The following is a 20,909-nucleotide window of genomic DNA, read 5'->3' as shown; positions in this document are numbered from 1 at the left end:
TTTAAGTTGAGTGTTTGAGACAAGTGAAAATCACCTGAGCCAACACTTGATGGGCTACAGCAATGTCCACAGTCTGACCTCATGGATGTGCTCATTTTCCCCCACAGCATTTTTAACTTTTTGATCGTCCATCGTTGACTCTCTATAAGTAATCTACAGGCATTCAGCGTCATGTAAACAGATCATCAGCTAAAATGTATTCAACGGATAATTGACACACAATTAACTAACTGCCAGTTGTGCTTTGAGTGTTTCTAGCCCTGAACTATTTTTTGCTGTGTTATTACCAGCATTTAACTACTTCTCAGTCCATTATGTCAGCATCTTATTAGCCTGTAACATAAAAAGGATCATGTCAACATATGATTACAAGTGTGACACATTTTTAGTTGATTATCTGTTGACAATATGTTATTTGTCAAGCTGACAATTAGTTGCGTATTTGTTGACAGTCGACTATTCTATGTTTGACAATTGAAAGACTATAAGTGGAGATAACACACTTGCATCTGTAAGTGTGTGTCAGGACCATCTGATGGCGTGCTTCCACTAGCTCGACTCGACTCGACACGGCACAGTTATTTTGCATTTCCACTGGCGATAGTACCTGGTACCTGGTACTATTTTTAGTACTTGCTATGGCGAGGTTCCAGACGAGCCGAGGCGATACTATGCGCGAAAAAATACGAGCCCTGTTCTAGTAATACAAAGCTAAATTCCCTTAATTAACGTGAACAACAGAAGAAGTTTCAACTAATTATCTGTTGACATGATACTGAATACTTGTTGATTACTAGTAGAGTCAACAATGGACTACTGGAATAAAGTTTTACCCATTTTTTCCCCCTAATTTTTGCTGGATGATTTGTAAGGCAGTATAAAGTAATTCATAGCAGTATTTGCTAATGAGTGTAAATGAGATGCAGTTTGGTCAAAAATGTGGGGATACTTTGCCTAGTTTTGATGCTTTTTTTTTTTTTGCTTCATTTTTATTTGGTTGTTCAGTGAAACCAAATATGCAGCACAAAAGGTGAACGTGTCGGGAGCTGACAAAATGTTGGCTTATTAACATTGCCAGTGAGTAACCGTACTGTGGCAATATCTCAGAGGCTGACAAGCTGACAGTCATGTGTCAGTATTTTAAAAAAGCTCTGGGTTTTCACTGTCGGAATTACAAAGAGGCTGGCATTGTCAAAGGAAGAGTGCATTCCAAATGCCAGGGCCATTCTCAGTTTGATTCATAGAGCAACAAATAAATAAGAAGACTGTAGCAGAAGAGCCAGAAAGCAATGAAGTAAGGACAGAGAAAGGTAACGATGTTTTGATAACGATGGAAGGAACTGGAAAAAAACAAGGTCATAATTATGAAATAGTTGAAGTAAGTAATTAAAAAGTGCTGGGCACTCGATGTGAATGGAGTAATATTAGATAATGAGTGAGAGGAAGCGATGAAATGAAGATGTGTTAACAGTGTTAGCGGGTCATTAGAATGGGCTTTAACCTTTATAAATGTTGACAGAAATCTGCTTGCTGAGTAATGTTGTGCAATCAAAACAGAAGTCAGTGGAGCAGAAGAGAAAAGATGGTGGTGGTGGCGGTGGGGGGGATTCTGTGGTGGTGGTGGTGGTGGGGGTGGACTGTTCCAATAACTGGAATATTTATCACTTAAAACCCATTTGACCGGAAAGATGATCTCAATCAAGTATGAATGATTCACACCCATTTCTTAAAGTGTTTTTTCCCCCCCCCCGTCGCCATATGTGCTGCCAAGTACAACATATTGTGTTGATGTGAATGGCTAATACATTTCTTTAATCGCACCATGTGTCATCTTGACCTACTGTAGGTTTGGAAAATTAAATTAAACTCGAGGCAGCTAATGAAATGTATAACACGAAACACAGATGTTCATGCACAAATGAAGATGTAGCTTTGCTTAGCTTTTTTTTTTTTATTAGGCACTGTAGATAAGTGTTTCCCACAACCTCAAGATGACGATGTCCTTAACATGTCTTGTTATGACCATTAACGAATATGATTCATCGATTGATAAGAAAACAACAACAAAAAACAGGAAATATTTAGACTTAAGATGCTGAAAAATCAGAGAACTTGTTTTTAATTATTTTAAAAAAAAACATTCAAACTGATTCTCAGAATGTTTGGCAATTCAGTTTCAGATTCATGAATCCTTTCTAAGGTTTCCTTCATCACTCTCTGCGTCCTGAGTGACAGTTTTCGAAGACTTCATTCAAGAAGAAGCTTTTATGCATGGGCACTCCAAACTTCACACACATTCTCAAACTGAGTCTGGTCAATTTTATTCATGTAGAGAAAACTAAAAATACATAAAAATGAATTAAAAAAAAAAGTGAGGCACCAATGCTTAACTACTAATTTGGTTACTGGAGATATCAACGAATAAGAAATATGAATGGTTTCATATGAAACATTTAAAAAATACATTAAAGGGGAAACCCAACCCAAAGCAAAAATAAAGACGTCAATAAAAAATCAATAAGCATCCTCCTTACAGAAGTCAATAGATTCAATTTGTGTTAACCGAAATAATGTGATTTCCATCTAACAGTCTCATTCTGTTGCATCACATCAATGCATTAGTTTGTGCTTGTGTGCATGTGTGTGTGTGTGTGTTTGTGTGAGTGTGTGGTGGGGTTTGAAAAGTAAAGATGCAATATGTGTGACTTGTGTTTCATTGGACTCACTGTGTCTGTGTGCTTTTCCTCGTTGCTCACACACTCAAGCAGCTGCCAGGCTATGATAAAGTGGGAATGCAAACACACCAACTGCCAAAGTTAACTTATTAAATGTTTGGTTGCAGTCAATCACGGCTGCCTGCGAGGTGAGGAATTGTTTTTCTTTGCAATGACAACAGCGAAATAAATGTTTGAGTCTCGAAACCCCAGAAAAAAAGTCTTACAGTCTTACAAGGACTATTTAGACGTGACCAACATGATAACCTGGGAAATAATCAGGTATCAGTTTCTGAACCACTGTTTATTAAAGGTATGTTTCCTAAGTAAGCTTCATTATTTTAATATCTAGTTTAATAATATTATCATATCCATTGATTTGCTAATAAATCAAATATTTTTTAAGAAAGCAGCATGCAGACTAAGCCAAACCTTACTCATAACGTTTATGTTATAACAACGGGTAAACAGCCCAAGTTTATGGCAAATGGCTCATCCATTCATGTGTAACCCACCTCTATTTAAATTTAGGACGATGGAGATGTTTTTGCAGGTATAAAATAGGAAAATGAACACACCTTTTCTGTGATGATGCGATCCACACACTGTTTCCCTGTTAAAGGCAGGCTGCATTTGTCCAATATCTTGTTTTTCCCTCCCTGAAAGAAAATGGTACTTGGTTAAAAAAAAGGGCTGGAGCTCAGCTACACAGTTAAGCACGTCAAACGTTTTTAGGAGAAGCAATTTAAACTTTAATGCATCTGTGGTTGAACATTCATCCTATCCACAGAGGATACACAGGTTGCAGTTTATCTCGGTTTTTCCACACCAGTTAGGAAAGAAAAAAAAAGAAGCATAAATCCAAATGCCTCAAAACTGTGTGAGAAGAACACATCATGTATCAACCACCCTCATCCATCATGAATGAACACAGGCTGTAGGGCAGTAAATTTATGCTCACCTGCTGCACCATCTGGGCTATGAATGGGTGCCAGACAGGCTCCCATTAGTAAAAACACAGCGTACCCCAGAGCATGCAGAATGTTATGTTTGCATCATATCAGTCGTATCAAAAGTAAACCCGTTCAGCTGAACAGCCTGTGTCCATAGCCAGAAGCCCTGCAGCTTCGGGTCCAAGTGATCAACAGTTCCCCAAAACACCAACCCCCAAGTATAGAATTCAATTTAAATTAGCTAAAGACGAGCAATTTGGATGAGGATAGCACAATCGGGTAAAAAAAAGGCATTACGGCAATCCATTAAGAGAATTATCTTTAATCAGTCATAACACTCATAGTCATTAGCACAGGAAGAAGAAGATACAGGGTGCTGCTGAAGGTATTAGAATGGGAAAAGGAAATGGATGATTTCATTTGAGCTGAATTTCTATGTGAGGGAACGAGACTTTGAGGTGATAAGCAGCACTAGTGAGAGCAGCCACGGCACGCACACACACACACACACACACGTATACATACCTTAGCTGAGTGCTCCATGGTGACCACCACCTTTGTTCCAGCACTAGCCACCAAATCCATGGCTCCTCCCATTCCCTTCACCATCTTGCCCTGAGAATAAATGATAGAAACAGGAGTCAAATGTGTGACACAACTAAACCATATAAAAAAATGTTCTTTCTCTAGATGGCAGATTGTGGAATCTCTATCCCAAATTGCTGTGGCTCATTGCAGCAGTATCACTGATGTATAGAAGTAGGGTTTTCAAGGATTGCAAGGCTAATAAATGTAAACCATGTGGTTTACACCACAGGGGAACATAAACAAGTGTTCATTAGAACAATCCACAGCTTAACACAAGCTTTAATGAGGATCAGTTTTCGGGTGGAATGAAGTTTGCTACAGAGGAGCTCCAATGACGACTGTTGGCAGCGTTTTCTGCTGATTACACAGCAGCACGGAGAGCAACATGCTTCCGGCAACATGTGTTGCATGGAATTTTCTATGCTGTGAGCAACACAGGCTAAAAATTCATTTGTTGCCTATGCATTGGGCAGCAATGTCAATTTAAAGATACCTCAGAACCTGCAAAACATTTTTTACCATAACCTATCTGTTCAGACAGATACAACTGGAAGTTAATGGAAAAAATAAGCTTTATTGTAATCGGGTGAACCAAACATCTTAAGAGTAGGAATGATGATGAGAAAAACTAATTATTTTAAAGGGAGCATGCTGAGCTTGTACTTGGTGGTGGAGCTGAACAATTAATCGAAATCGTAATACAGCCTAGTGCATATTTGGAATCGCGGGAGGCGCAATATTAAAGCCAAAATGCGTGTCAAAATAATTTTAGGTTAATTATTTTCTTGATCTATATGCATCTTATTCTGCAGACTGACAGATCTGCACAGATATCACACAGTAGTCATTTTAAATGTGTTTTTTCAAATTAAAATGAGAAAAATTATTCCCAATTTCTGTCAAAATAAACGCAATGAGATCATAATTCAAAATTGCTCAGCCCTACTTGAACGCAGTGGCACTATATAATACATTTTCTGGTGAATTTAGTGTCTATGTAGAGAGAATAATCAACAGATTAATCGATTACGAAAAGAATTGCTAGTTGGCAGTCCTCAAGGTGCATACATAAATCAACTATAAAATATAAATGCAATATGTTCAGACATATAATACATGCGGACATAAGCTCACCAACCTCCTCTCCCACCCACTCTCACATCATCACACACCCTCTCACAGACATATGTAAACAATGAGGTAGCATACTGTAAGATGGTTTGTGCATGCATGCTCCATTCAGTGATACAGTCCTGATGCAAGCTGTTGCAGACAGGATTCCAAATTACGACTGAGCATATGGATTTTTTTTAAATATAAATTCAAAAATAATTGTTTAACAAATGTGAAAAAATTGTCACTGCAAAAAAACAAAGAAAACTAACCCCGACAGCCGAATGAAAAATTGTCTTCATGTCCCTCAAAGTTCCCAATAACACAGCTTCTAAATAAAGCAGACATGCAGATATGGCCAACGGGTGACGGTTGAGTAACCAAATTAAAATCCCATTTGCTCATCAATCATGTGAAGAGCCTGCTTTACTTTCTGCTCGATAACCAGAGGATATATGCCAACTGTGTTGCATCATAAGGATAGTGCCTGCCTCTGGGGAGGCCAGCTGGGTGGAGAAGATATCAACTGAGAGCGGAAGGACGGCTGGGAGAGAGGAGGTGGTGGAGGAGAGGAAGTAGGGGAAAGCATAGACTGAGAGGCTGCATTTAATTTCATATAATTCACTGTACTGTCTTTTAGTTAAAGATTGAGTTGTCTGTTACGATAACACCTCAGCAAACACCTACAAAGCTTCATTATTTGAAATAAAAGTTGGACTTTTATCCTTCAAACACAGTCTCTCTGCCCACACGGTAACTCTCACAGTGATCCTCAAAAACGGCACGGTATTGTTTTCCGTGTGATCGTTGGTGACGCACTTTCAGAGTGCTCGGTGGTGGGAATCAAATCGATAGGTTTTAAAGCCGCCTGAGTCAGTCTGCTGCAGATTTACTCCACCTACCAACAAGACTGCATGTTATCAAAGGGAAATCTCAGAGATCACACACACTTAATTACTAGTCCAGTCATGCTTACTAAAAAGGGGTCAATACAGTAAAATAAACATTTGAAGAAAAGTACAAGACGATCTTGTTTCACTGACGACTGACATGGAACTGGAATCACACTTTAAGTGTGCGGGGAATGCGGGGAATGAAACTGATTGAAGCAGTCACAATGAATTAACAGCAGTGTAATTTAATTTAATTTAATTTACATTTAATTAACACAGCTTTGATGATATTAACCTTACTGGTCTGACAGGTTTTTCATTTCTTCGCCACTATGAACTATGTCACTACAATCTTATGACACCTGAATGTGAATAGTGTCTTTTGTGTAAAAACATGAAAATACACTGCGTCAACATCACACACTCATCACTGTTGTATTAGGTTGCAGAACACATAAGAAAAGATTGAATTATATACCAATGTGACATGTTATTCCATTAGTAAGAACACTATTTGTATCACTGCTTTACATTATAGCCAGTAATGAGAAAACCTTGTGTTCGTTCCTCCATGTACATTTCTTCCCCACTCAAAACGGCCATTTTACATTTTAACTGGCTTATTGAACTGTGTTTTGGGAATTAATCTTTGCCAGCAGCACACATACAATAGCCTACACATTATGTTAATTACATAGGCGTTAGAGGAGATGTAAGTCGGGGGAAAGCCATTCACGTAATGGCTTTTAAAGTGTGAGATAATGTGCAGGACCCGCAGGAGGCAGCGTCAGTGGTGCAAAACACAGATAACACAAGACTTCTTCAGTCGAAGCTCTACTGAAATGGCACCTATCATGACACAACAACATAACATGTTTCAAAAGCAACCTCGGCGTACAAAAGTGTGCATGAAGAAAAAAAAAAAAGAAAAGTCCATTTACTCTTCAACCTTTACAAGTCAAAAGGAATCCGAAGCTAATGGTGTCTATGAAATAAAGAGGGATCGGTGTCTTCCTAAATATGATGCAGTGGCAAGAAGCTTAGGGGTCGCTTGTATTTTTTGTTGTGTTACCATGACAACAGAACACCAGCTCCTCATTTGTTGTGCAAGTGTTCACTTTCCAGTCAGTGGCACAAACACCACAGAAAATGACCCCCTTCACAGTACAAGAGTTCCCACTTACCCACTGGCTCCCTCGAATTCTCTGACAATCTCCGTTGTCTGAGACAAACGGCTCGCTTTATTTTCTTTTCTTTTTTTTTTAATAACATAGCTACAGACGGCTGCAATCCTTCGTTACCCAGACAACTAATGAAAAGAATCACACGGTGAGAAGGGACTGACAGCAAGACAATTGACAAAGTGCTCAAAGTAATTGTAAAACATCACTGTACAAATGAGGAATACAATGTTACCATGAGAAGCTACCAAAATTGTTTTCTCTCTCTCTCTTTCTCTCAAAAGTGACAAATGAGAATCAAATGACACTGAACTGGAACGCAGAAACCCTGGAAAATGTGCACTGCAAAAACCTGTAAAGGTGCTGTAATGTTTATTTCCCCATATAAATGCAGCCAAAATGGTGAGCGCTGGTCTTACACATGGATAAATGAGGAAGAAAATCACTGTGACAGTCAGAGGGTTGTGTGTCTTCAAACACTAAATAGGACGTTTTCAACCGCTGACAAGCTGTCAGCCGTTTCCAGGTAAATGTGATGAAAGACCAGAAACATGAGGTTATGTATGAGCGACTATAAAAACACACCATACTCTTACACAGGTCCACGCATCAGTGTCTATATCTTCTGTGAATTACAGAGCACCCGCACATTTAGGACGGCTTTGACGTCTACCAACCACATCCAAAATGTCTTTATTCTATTAGCCTTTTTCTCTGCATCTATTGTTTGGTGGTGGTGATATAAAAGCATTTCAGAGCCCTCAACTGGAAAACGTTCATCTGCATTTTGAATATTAAAAGTGTTCAAAATCAACATAATCATGGGGAGAGGACCGCATTCCAGACTCCCACGTAAAACATTTCCAATTTCATGCTACATACCAATCTTTAGATAGTGCCTCATTTTCATTATCGCAGAAGGTGGGGAACGTAATTCCCTCCATCCATGCTTTCAAAAGAGGGGATAATGAAAATTGAAGTGCAGGTGAGGGTGGAGCTCCGTGGGTCTGCGCTGTCACATTCCACTGCGGCATTGTGAACAGCCTTTTAATGGGTTCTTGACCTTAGTAATTATTGAGGATGGCTGTGACCGCCGTGGTCTTAAGACCACTTGCCCTGATGAAACATCAAGCATTAACGTCTGCCACCTAATATAATGTAGATCCCCCGACAAGAATATCCAAGTGTGTGTGAATAACAACAACAACAACAACGGCCACGTTTCTGTGAATCAGTTTCCGCCCAAACATTGCAAAGTATAAAATAAAAGAAGCCATTAGGAGTAGCTGTTTTACTGCACTGAATAATGAACTTAAAATATTAACCAGGGAATGTAAGGGGAATCAAAAGGTTTAATCATTACGTAACATATCCAGTATATGACTGAATCCATTTATAAACCTTGATAAAATATTGCGTTTTATACTACAGACAAAATGATAAATGGGGAAAGTTCAATCCATAACAAATCAAATCACTATATACATATATATATATATATATACACAGTATATACACACACATTGCCATTAGATTAAATTAAACTTACAGGGATCATCCAGTTGGCTAGGTCTCCATGTTTTGACACCTGCATGGCTCCCAGCATCGTGAGGTTGATGTGACCACTGAAGAGGACAGAAGACACTTCAACTCATGGACTAACAAGTTCAAACATCAAACATAAATGCACATGTTAAGTCTACATTTACTCCAATGTCTCATTTGACAAAAAGACATAGTAACACTCGACTGTTGCAATTGTGCGCTTGTTGTTGTTCCTCGTCAGAGCAGATTCTAATAACTCATGTGTTTTCAATAATAGCAATCTGTGCATCTCTGCAACTTTATAGACTGAACTTATAAAGCTGAACTTGTGTTAGAGACGACTAACTGAAAAACCAAACACCGCACTGCTCACTAAAACAGCACATTTTGGGTATTTCTTCGATTGCTATATAAGGTATTTTAGAAGCGACAGAGCTAGAACAACAAACGTTGATGTCATTCTGTGTTGCGATTCCAATTTACTGCGATTCTTTAGTATTGAAAATTGTGATTTTCTTTTCCCCCTTAAACCAAATCTGAATGAAAACCGAATCCAAAATGAATCATGTCAGTCAGGCCAACATTCATCTAAAGTGAATGGGACAGCAAATGCTCTGCTATATTTAGCTGCCCTTTCAACACTTTAATGCTGCTGCTGTTATTTTCTGAAATGTGCTACATATAAAAAAACGTGCCTTGCTTTTCAAATGAACATGCTTCAACAGTGCAATTTGATTTTTTCCCTGTATCCCTACTGGAGAGATTGTTAGTTAGACTCTATATTACTTTGTGATCCTTTTTAAAAAAAAAAAGTGAGGTACCCAAAATAATGAGTGATACATTTAATTAGAGCCAGGTTATTCTTACTGCGCAGCCATGGAGAGGTGCTTTTTATTTCTGCATGCATGACATACGAGGCCATGGTTCATGTTTACATGGACCAGCATCTTTGCATGCGTGCTCGATCTCACAGTCAATTCCAGTAGCTGTAATTTCTCAGCAGGAGTGCTGACTTGTGGGTGGGTACCATGCATAACCTCAAGCATCTTTCCATTTTTACTGTCTCCGTCATTGTAGCGTCCTGTAAGTGTTACAGGAAGCATGCACAGTTGGCATGTGCGGTGTGCACACATTCAAACATTTTTAGACTAACCTAATTCACCCAAACTAAAAGCCTAAACTCAAAACCAAGTCTTGGTTCCCACAATGAGGTGAGCCAGTGTGACTGGACGGCACTAGTATTTATGAGTGATATTGGATTTCCACAGGTCGGACTAACAGGACTGGTGCTGCAGGTAGTGCGGGTGGGCAATTTCAGACAGCTGGCAAATCAATAACAACCGGGGATCTTGGGAATATTAACAAGGTTGGTGTGTAGTTGCGTTAATGACACTAGCCATTTATGAATACCACATGTTACAAACATTATCCTGCAGTCAAATCCTGCCTAATGGATTGGAGAACATTTTCAATGTGTTATTTTTGATCAAAGGTGATTCATGACACTTCAAATAATTAAATACTATTGAGCGGTCAACACGTCATTCACTGTAAATGTCCCAAATATCTAACATTTGGTCAGCAAATGTGTTTTACGGAGATTATGGTTTATGGCTTTACCCTCGGATCATGGCAAAAGATTCATCACTGGAGAAATAGGCAGCCCCAGGGAGCACCGTGACAGTTTCCTTTCCTATTAAACATAACAGTTGACATATCATATCGCACAGCACTATCATTGTCAACAACACACACAACTATATACAGCACATAATCATAAAACGATGAATGAAATGACAACAAGAACATATAAGAAAATAAATGCACAGATGAATGGAAAAGGAATGATGTGTAACGGAAAGCAGATGTTTCATCTTACTTTAAATTAGATATAACATTGTCATATACATTAATCTATGCGTGTCTTCATTAACAATGTTTTACACCGTTTTTTGATCTGCTAAAAACACATCCCTCAGTGTGGGTGTGAAACACTCACCGGCGTTAATCAGGTCTGCATCCACCTCATCTTCAGCGGGGTACGGCCCCTATACACAGAGAAATGAATACAAACACACAGGTGAGCAGCCACACACACGATAGATTCATACGTGTCACTCAGTCTGAACTGCTATGATCTGTCAAAGGGGGAGACAGACAGCACACATCTCAGCTTAGAGCTTAGATGAGACATTGATTTTTCTCTGCGTTCAACAAAGGCAGCACATCTTCTGGGAGAGGAGAGGAGAGGAGAGGAGAGGAGAGCTGGCACAACTGAATTACAAGAAACTTCGACTAATAAGGCATTAGTTAGGGTGCTTATATTTTACACCATAAACACAACTGATTAGATATTCAATTGCACCAGCAGCTGCCACCTTTGTTAAGGTCTCAGCCAGAAAAGGATTGCGAGAAAGAAAAAAGAAAAAATTGTTGGCAATATTAAGTATTGCATAACAAACTTAGCACATTTCAAATGAGGGCTCCAACCAGCAGCAAAACTGCTCAAATGAATTGCTGTTGATCTTGGCACATGCTCAGAGCACAACTCAGTTTAAAATAGTCTTCTGCTGCCTAAAATGACTGTCAAGATGGAAAATATGCTGCATGCTATCTTTTTCACCAAGCACTGAAACCCAAAGGGGGGGGAAAGAAAGCTCCGAGTATGTTTCTTACCAGTCCCAAAATCCCATTTTCACTTTGAAGGTGCACAGTGATGTCAGGTTTTATGAAGTTGCTGGCCAACATGGGGATACCAATACCAAGATTAGCTTAGTAGCTTTTGTTAAAGACAGTAACTATTCCATTTGTAATTATTAAAAAAAAAAAAAAAAAAAAAATCACATTGCACAGTATCCTCGCGACACATTTTGGACCCAACAGTACTGTTGTTAAAACCTCAAAACACAAAGCCACTGGAATTTTCTATCCCGACATTTCTAATATAATGAAAACCTCATGTTGAATAATAGTAGAATGTGAATAAGTACACAAATGGACTGTTTAATCACAGATTAGCCACATGCAGAAAAGAAAAGACAGAAAAAACAGTCTGTGCATAATTTAGTAATGCAATCAACTGGCACAAACAAAAAGAAGGAAAGCTGTGGCACAGCTTTCTCTACTTTGAGGCTTCTGAAAACAGCTGTTTCAGTTTTTTATGTGCGAGGATATAATTTCGCTGATGCACACTGAGCAAAAAAAAAATTGAGACAATTGTGTTTGTTTATTTGCTTCATTCTTTGCAAAGGATACCATACATCCCATCGTTGAACTCCAAAGCCGCTCGGCGAATGATCCTCTCCCGAACGATATCAGAGTCCTTCTTTGGTTTGGGCTTCTGTTCCTGACTTTTTTTCACCGTGCGTTTCTGGAAGCGCACAGATAAATATGAGAAAAGGGAAACGGCACCTTCAGTTTATTTCTGGCCTAGTACAGACACATCAACATGTGCTAATATTGTGGTCCATAAGTGATGGAAACGTTAGCCAGAAATGGTTTAACTCCCTTTCACCATCACTTGTTCAATGATTCATCATAACTCTATTAAAAATTCTACTAATCGGTTCATTTAAAATAATAGCCACATCCAGAAAACACAACGCTTTTTCCACACCTTCTATATATAATCTCTCCGCTCACGTATGCCCCGACAAGTTTACCTCGATCCTCTTTTCGTAGCTGCCTCCTTGGACGACCCTGTGGACGTAGATGCTGGGTATGTGGATGTCCTCGGCTGCAAAGGTCCCAACATCCACCACCTCCTCCACCTACACAGAGAGACAGAGCGATAATGAATAAAGTGCCTCACAACCCTTTTGGGAATAAAGTATAAAGAAAAGGAAACCATGCAGCAACGTGATTCATTGTCTAGAATTGTATGTTATCACTTCTGATTGTAAGAAATATTGGACATGTGTAGACTATTGAAAGCTAAGTGTTAAAACAATGTAATTTCATAGGTTTAACATCTTTGCAACTGTTATGTCTTTCTTAGTTAAGAAGGTGTGAATATTTGTGGGAGAAGATGTTACATTTATTTTATTGCTCGCCCCAAAGCCAGCTTGGTTGACTGAAAACAGAAGAGGATCGTCTGATGATGCAAGCCCCCAGGGACGGAGCTCGATCCTTGGATTAAAGGTGATGGAGAATATTGTGGTGTGTAGAAGATTGTTTTGGTGTTGGCAGAACTCTGGACAAGTAAAACACAGAGGTTCAAGCACACTTAAGACGACCGACTCAGCCATCCAGTAAACCGACGCTCTGCTACCTGTTATTATTTATAGCTCTATTCCACCAGGTCTGCCTCGGGACTTTCTGAGTTTGTATTTCAGCACAGCTCATTCCGACATTCTCAATAGAGCTGCTCCAACGCAGGACACTTAAATTATATTAATTCGCCCTCATAACAATCACATTTCTGTCTCCGAGACAGAAGTGTATCCCCTGTGTGGAAAGTGTTTTATAACAGAAGGTGAGTGAGTGTACATAAAAGGGTGATTTCAGACTAACACGACTGAGATGGAAATCCCACTCTGAATAGTTTGGACTTATTTGTTCAAGCTGGTGTGTATCGCGACTATAATTCATACATATTTACAGGCGGCTTTACTTTTTAACACAGCAGTTCCTGAGCTTTTGAGTCAACATGAGAATTGAACTGAACTGAGATGTAACAGCTCACACAGAGAGCTGGATTTCCACTGTCAAAAAGAGGACTTAATAGGAGGATACTTTCCTCCTCTTAAAGATTCTTTGGTGGCGAAAAGCACACGAAATCGAGAGGAGAGAACAACCAAGCTATCATCGCATCCCTGATGACAACAAGGAGACTTACCCATGACAACATAATGCTTGCCCCCGCTTTAAAAACCTGCCCGTGCACTCCAGTGTAACTGTAACCTTCTTATTCCATTTACATGCAGCCATTCAGGGCAAATTGAATTGAACGTCTCCTTATCGCCACTTCATCCGTCAGCACTTAATACTGACTGAGGGGAGTCAATGGCTAAGAGTGGCTCCCATCTTGGTGTTGTCATGGATACACACGTTTTTTGGTCTACAATGGGCTAGGGCCAATCAGGACTGTCACATGGTTTTAGACTCCGTCTCTGGTTCCCCCCGTTCGGGTTATGGTACATTTCTGATGCTTCGCAGTAAAACACGAGGCACTGCAGGATGAGATTGGTAGCACAAGAGAACTGATAAGCTACAGCAGTCCCACACATCCACCCACATCTTTCTCTGGGGGCTTAATCCGTCTTTTGTGAGAATGATGATTTCCATAGACGTGTTCATCAAGCAAGACTGCACTCATCACATTACAAAACCGTAATAAAGTAGGGAAGAGTGTGTGTGTGGGGGGGGGAAGGGGGCTCTACAAATATGTGCGATCATCAACCACTTATTTTGTCTCTCTAAAACCAACATGTGTCAAACAGAGACCCTCCTGAAACCCACCAACAAAAGCAATCCCACCTCAGATGGGGTTTGTCCATTTCTCATTTGTTGATATCACACACACACGCAAACAAACCATGCATTCGGCTCATCATTCAGTTTCCAATTAGACTTCCAAAACTAAAATCAGGGCACAATAGAAAGCTCATACAATTTAAATGGTCTGTACACATAAAAAGCCTCGGTTCCCTTTCATCTAGGGGTGATGTGTCCTGGCTGCACCCAGCGCTTAGATGTGGTTCGGATAAGAGATTCTACTGTCAGGGGAAGATCAAGCATTAAAATAAAACATTAAAAACACACATAGACAATAGCTAGACACGCACACACACGCATGTATATGAGCAGGTGTTTGGAAGTAAGCGCACAGGGACAGGCATTTTCAAATCAATGACATCAGAGCGAGGCATGAAGTGAGCTGGCAGGAGGACAGAGGGATTCAAAGTGCCCTCTGGGGACACAAGCATTTTTTTTTATTATTATTATTTGTTGTTGTTTTTTTCCCAGAGCGTGTGCTTTTTTAAGCTACAAGCTTTGTCATATCACGTTAATCTCAAAGTGATTGGTGCACTATGCGACCAGATTCCTTGAATAAACCGGTAACCGTACTCTTGGACATAGTGTCCCCACTGCAGCTTCTAAACAAGGCTGGAACTACGCCATGCGTACATGCAAACGTTTGCCGGATGCAAAAAATGACAATCAAACTTCTACATTTACAGTACCGATCAGGCACCCAGAGCACAATTCTAAAAATAGCAATGACAAAAGTGGTGTACCACAGCTGTGTATTTCCTTTATTTATTTATCTATTCTGACAGCAAGGGCTCTCACATTGGGGATTCGTGTGGACATGACTCTGTCCGTGAACAAAAACTAGTACAGAGCTGCTGCAAGATACTGACGTAGACCTGACCTGTTAATGACAGCTGATTTCTGCGATAGATGAGAGAGCGCGTTCGCAGTTTCGTCTCGCGCACGTACAGCAGGTGCGTCACAGCAGCAGTGACGTGGCGTTGCACACAGCTGGAGGGTAAAGTTATTCTGCCTGCTGAGAATGATAAAAAAAAAAACATCCTGGATGTTTTAATGGTCGACCAAGATTTTGACTGACTGTGACACAAAAGTGTGTGTGTGAGAGAAAGATGTTGTTTATGCTTTCAGATGATTGTCTTCCGATTTTCAAAGGTCAAATGTGTATGAGAGTGAAACATTCTGTTGATATTAATGCAAAAATCTTAAAAGGAAGCTTTCAATTTTCAAATGTTTCTTGATTGCCTGGTTAATTATTCTTAATACCACTAATAAGGATTAGGAAAGAGTAATCACTGAACAAGGACAGTCTAATAATATGTATGCATAATATTCATCATTTAAAGAGTAAACTAAGCAAATTCATATCGCAGTGCAACGTTACATCAAAATGGTAGCTTCTTCTATATTCTCTACCCTTCAGGTTGGTGACACGTGTTCTAGAAGCTAGAAAATGTTCCTTATTAATCTTCCACTGTTAAGAGCTTAACAGAAATGGGTCTGTGGCTGGTGCATATGTAGAATTCGGCCTTTCAAGTAATCCAAAACTCTGACAATTATGAATACCAATGGAAGATTGGATTATATGGATAACATCAGTGTGACAAAATCAACATCCAGGTGGCAGGTCGGCCTAAAATGTACAAAGAAATCTTTGCCTCCTGAGATGAAGAAGTCCATGTGATTGACAAATTTGTATTCAAGAGGAAGTCTGGCCAAAAATAAGGCTGGTGGTGGTTTGGTTATTTTATTTATTATTTATCTTTGAGACAAAGTTTTATTAAACACCTCATAGAGATGCACCTCTGAGTAAGAATTTGTCACTTTCAAAGTTTGATAGTAGACCAGATTTACATTTTAAGACAGACGAGCTTCAGTCGCTAACTATAATTGGGGGTAGGTAGCCTCACTTTGATGGATCGTGCCCTATTTTCTTTGGGTGTGTGTTTCGCGTATTTGAAAGGCAACAGTCAGGAGAAAGAGATGGTGTAGCTGCAGGCGAGCATGATGACAGTGACACCACACTCTCATTACCCTGTGTATTTATAGCCTCTCCATCTTCCTCCCAGTGAGCGTCCCTGTGTGTGGGCACTTGGCCAGTCTCTGCTGCCACTTTCGGGGCTCGGCTTTGGCGTTATCCCCTAACCCAGAATACCGACTGCATGAGCAATCTGTTTCCTCTCAGTGGAAGTTTGCCAAGCCGGTGACAGTCTTCACGGTATCCAAAAAAACTGGGAGACAGGAACGTACAATACTTTTTTTCCCCCCAAATCTGAGTGCACGTCATAATATTTTTGATGGACAACAATTACACGTACAGTTCAAATATTACGTTTTCAAACGTGACTGCAATGTACTAAAGGTTTGGACGACGGGGCCATCTTCCAACTACTGCATCTTTAAACAGCATGTGGTATTATTCATTATAAATTCTTCACTATTAAAGTAACTAATAACCAACATTGGCATTGTACAATATTTCACCCAGCTTTTTGGTGGATTAAGAGCATAAAAGAGCATTAATTAGTACTTCAAAATCATATCGATGAGCTTAGAAATAACTGTCTACCTGTGTAGCATTCACTACACGCAAATTTACAATTTCAAACATTACATATGTACCATGTTCAGTAATTCTGTGAGATTTAAGCTTCTATTCATCCTTCAGTGACCTTTAGTTAACGCCCTCCATTGTGTCATTGTATCAGTATCAGTCTTATTAGACTAAATGTCAGCAAGGCCCTTGAAATTACTACCTCATTCACACTGGTCAAAAGACCTGTTTCACCAAAGGTTTAAGCAGGATTTTGATGACTAGAAGGAATGTGTAAAATATTAATAGTGCAGATAAATGGTCCTAAAAATGTGTAAGCTGTAAGATACAGAATGTTAAATCAGTTTCTCTTTGCAGCTCAACTCGAAACTCAGCGCTCTGTTGACTAATTCACTGTGATACTGATATTAATGTGCATTATGTGTAAAAAGTTATTATTTTGCCTTAAGCTAATAAAATAAAATAAAAATAAAAATATTATTTCTCAATAAGGCAATAAAATATGTTGTGTTTGTTGTGTTATAAAGTGAGTTTTTAAGAAGACTAATATTAGAAAGCAAGGCCAAGGTTATTATAGCAGATTCATGTCCCTGTGGAGTGAAGCTGAGTGGATTATGACTTCTTTAATTATGATCACGATGATGGCTGTAGCTCACGACAAGCAAATCTCTCCCTGCAAGAAATGTAAATAAAATACCACCTAATGGCAGCTAGAAGAAAGCAAAGGTGTTGGTTTTATATATACACCATATTTAAACGCTCTCATTGGTATTTGGATATAATCTCGCCCCCGTGCTTGACAATGACAATTGTACACATTTTGTGAACGACAGGAAGAAAAGGATCGGCTTTTAAACTCATCTGTCCGTTGATATTACAGCAATTTGCTGTGGTTGCAGTTGTCAAGTCAGCCCTGCAATTACCACCATTTGCTCTGAGAGTAGTTTCAACCCAAAATCAGAAAATGTGACACTGATGACGACTTTGATGCCGTACATTATAGCATGTCAGAAACTACGACTTAGGGGCGTACAAAGCCATTGTAGACGTGTTAGTTTAATAACAAGGGCCTTTAAAATACTACTACAACATATTATTAGAATGATAATTGTGTCAATGTGAATTCAATGCATGTCACCTTCTGACATATGGTATAAAATCTATTCAATTAAAGCTAATGGTTACTTTTTCAACACTCTGTTGATGAACTAATAACTCTCTGTCTCTGTACCAATTAGGGTGGCAACTAATGATTACTTTCATAATAAATTCATCCGTTGATTATTTTCTTGATTAATCGAGTAGTCGTTTGGTCTAAAAATGAAAAACAAAAAAAAATGTTGATCTATTTCCCAAAGCTCTTAATATTGATCAGGTTTAGTGAATTCTTTGTTTATTTAAGAAGGTGAAAAATAAGAGAGCTTGTTTTAGTTTCCCCCCCAAAAAAACAGTCAAACTGATTAACTATCAAAATATTTGATGGTTTATTTAGTAATCGATTCATTATTGCAGCTCTAGCAGTTGCCCATCTTATGTTCACAAATGTTAATGCAAAAACCTCTTCATGCTGGAAATGGAGGAAGTATTTTCCAAGGGTACCTTGAGTGTTGGAAGGCTGAATTTTCAGTGACGAACAAACAAAGGGACTATTTATCATAGCAATGACTAAATGGTTCATAGGAAAAATGTGAAAATCCAAATCCAACATTAAAGATCAGATTGAGACTAGATTGTCACCAATGCTTTTTGTCCTGTTTCAACAAATGTATAGCAGAGGGGCTGATGCTGAAAGCCCTGCGGACAGACGGCATATTCAATTAGACCTTCAGCCTGGATAAAAGAACAAAACACACAAATATATTTGTCCAATTTAAACATGAGTAGTTGAGCACACCGACACCCACACCACTGACATTACCTCAGGAACAGTCAACAGTTAACAGTTAAGCAGACGCGGTTACATTGTGTACCACAATGCACTGGGATCTTTCACAATACCTGTGATAAGAGAAGAACTAAACCAGCTGGATACTGTGGAGCATTCAACAACTGAATAGCCGGCTTTGGTTGCCTAGCAACCATGGCAGGAGCTGGTGATGATCTGGTCATTTTCAAAATGCTTTTGAGTCATCCCGATTTCTGACAACATAACTGCCTCTTTAATGTTCCAATTCGGCACACGGACTGTCAGAGGCAGACTATGGAATGTGCAGGAGAATATTGATTTATATATACACATTATACATTTGTGTTCAACGTGGTCATTTCAGGATGAGGAATTTCTTGTTTAAATTCGAGCCAGGTAGTGACAACTGCAGTGTTGTTGACAGGCTACATGTGCGCTAATCTGAACATTGATGTGGTCCAGAAATGGAGTCACCGGGTTTACTATGCAGAGACACGTTAGCTCTAAATGCATTACACACATTCACTGACATAACATCCGTAACAGAAATTGATAACTGGCAGTTGAAATATAAGGTATTTAAATGTTTAAAAAAAGCTTTAAAACAACAGGGCCGAGCCACCTCGGGCTGCTAGTTAGGGATTACAGCACAAGTTATTTAATAAACCATGAGAGGAGTGCGTTTGTGAAATAGAATGTTATTCAAGAGGTTTTTATTTAGGCACCTGCTTTACAGATGAGGATAGCTCAGTATTTACTTTGACAGATGGAAACATCATCGACTCTCACAACTGATGAGCCTTTTTAAAAACCAGGACTTGAAGCTAATAAGGGCTGATTAACCTAGTTGTTCTGGCCTATCGTGTGGTAAATTGCAGCCAAATGATAGAAACACCTTTTTTTTCTTACATTCCACTAGTACTGCCATTCTCCTGCCTCAGTTCCCTGACTTTATTTTGCACTTTGCTGTAGGACTTAGATTTTAGAACTTAGCCCCAAAACAGCCACCGTACCCTGGGAGTGTAAAGGCCACTGTGCTTTACGGTGCATGATGCAGCGCACAGGTCTGGGCTGCCATGCTGAGGAGCTGCGAGTTAAATAAATGGCTTTAAAAACACACAACCCCATCTGCCGTTTTCCTTTTACAGCCTTAACCTGCACCCGAGATAACAGGGTCAATATTGACAAGTCATCCTCAGATTTATGACGGAGCGTGTGCTGAATCCTAAAGACACGTTTATTTTCATGGACGGTTATTGCCTTTGTATTAAGGATAAAAGGTTTTTAATGGGTGTAGCAATACAGACCTATCACTTTATTGTCACCAGTAAGGTAGGCTTAGTCATATATAATGACTTTCATATCTTACCTGCACTGTTGTAAAGGAATCAATAGACAGCTATGACGGGACTGGAGAGACTTGCAATTAACACACGCCTACTGAATATTCGCCCTAATACACATTTAAAAACACTATTTTAGTATAATATTTACATTAGCAGCCACATTTATGTGTTATTTCATACAAGAACATCAATTTGGGAGAATATGGAGGAGGAAGAGAGCTCTTATGTATTCTCCCAAAGAAATAATAATAAATGCTTTTAGTTCCAGTTCCACTTTTAAAAATCCCAAGTGATGATATCAGACTGCGGCACAATCTAATCTGCCCCGCTGCATTAAACAATCCAGTTGAAATGTGGATGACAAGTGTTTGAAAGCACTATTTGTTCTAAGAACTTGAAATGAAATAAAGCAGAGGCATCTACATAGGCTCGGCTGAGAGTGACATTTCTTTGATACAGTTTTTTAAAGCTAGCAGCAAAACACCAGTTAACTTAATTTAAAATTGGATTAATTACAGGTTCAGGTGCAAAAGCAAAGCTTTGCTTTCTCAGAATTAAATAATTTGTGTCAGGTTGTGAATGAGTCTTTGGGTGAGTTTAATTGATTGAGATACACACCTCTG

The 20,909-nt window shown here is 39.2% G+C and overlaps 1 protein-coding gene across 1 annotated transcript in view; it reads right to left on the bottom strand.

The window, feature by feature from the left end:
• Nucleotides 1–20,909, bottom strand: part of oxct1a (3-oxoacid CoA transferase 1a) — a 35,907-nt gene that overhangs the window by 4,634 nt on the left and 10,364 nt on the right. Inside the window, exons 8-15 of the mRNA XM_058635280.1 lie at nt 12,650–12,757; nt 12,243–12,357; nt 11,664–11,758; nt 10,987–11,035; nt 10,608–10,680; nt 8,992–9,067; nt 4,193–4,282; nt 3,293–3,373 (exon numbers count right to left, since the gene is read on the bottom strand). Coding sequence (XP_058491263.1) covers nt 3,293–3,373; nt 4,193–4,282; nt 8,992–9,067; nt 10,608–10,680; nt 10,987–11,035; nt 11,664–11,758; nt 12,243–12,357; nt 12,650–12,757 — 687 coding nt within the window. The remainder of the gene's footprint in view (nt 1–3,292; nt 3,374–4,192; nt 4,283–8,991; nt 9,068–10,607; nt 10,681–10,986; nt 11,036–11,663; nt 11,759–12,242; nt 12,358–12,649; nt 12,758–20,909) is intronic.

Source organism: Solea solea, chromosome 8 (assembly GCF_958295425.1).
Source record: "Solea solea chromosome 8, fSolSol10.1, whole genome shotgun sequence".
NCBI classification, from domain to species: domain Eukaryota; kingdom Metazoa; phylum Chordata; class Actinopteri; order Pleuronectiformes; family Soleidae; genus Solea; species Solea solea.
The sequence above is the reverse complement of the archived record's forward strand: the minus strand, read 5'-3'. Positions and strand labels throughout refer to the sequence as shown.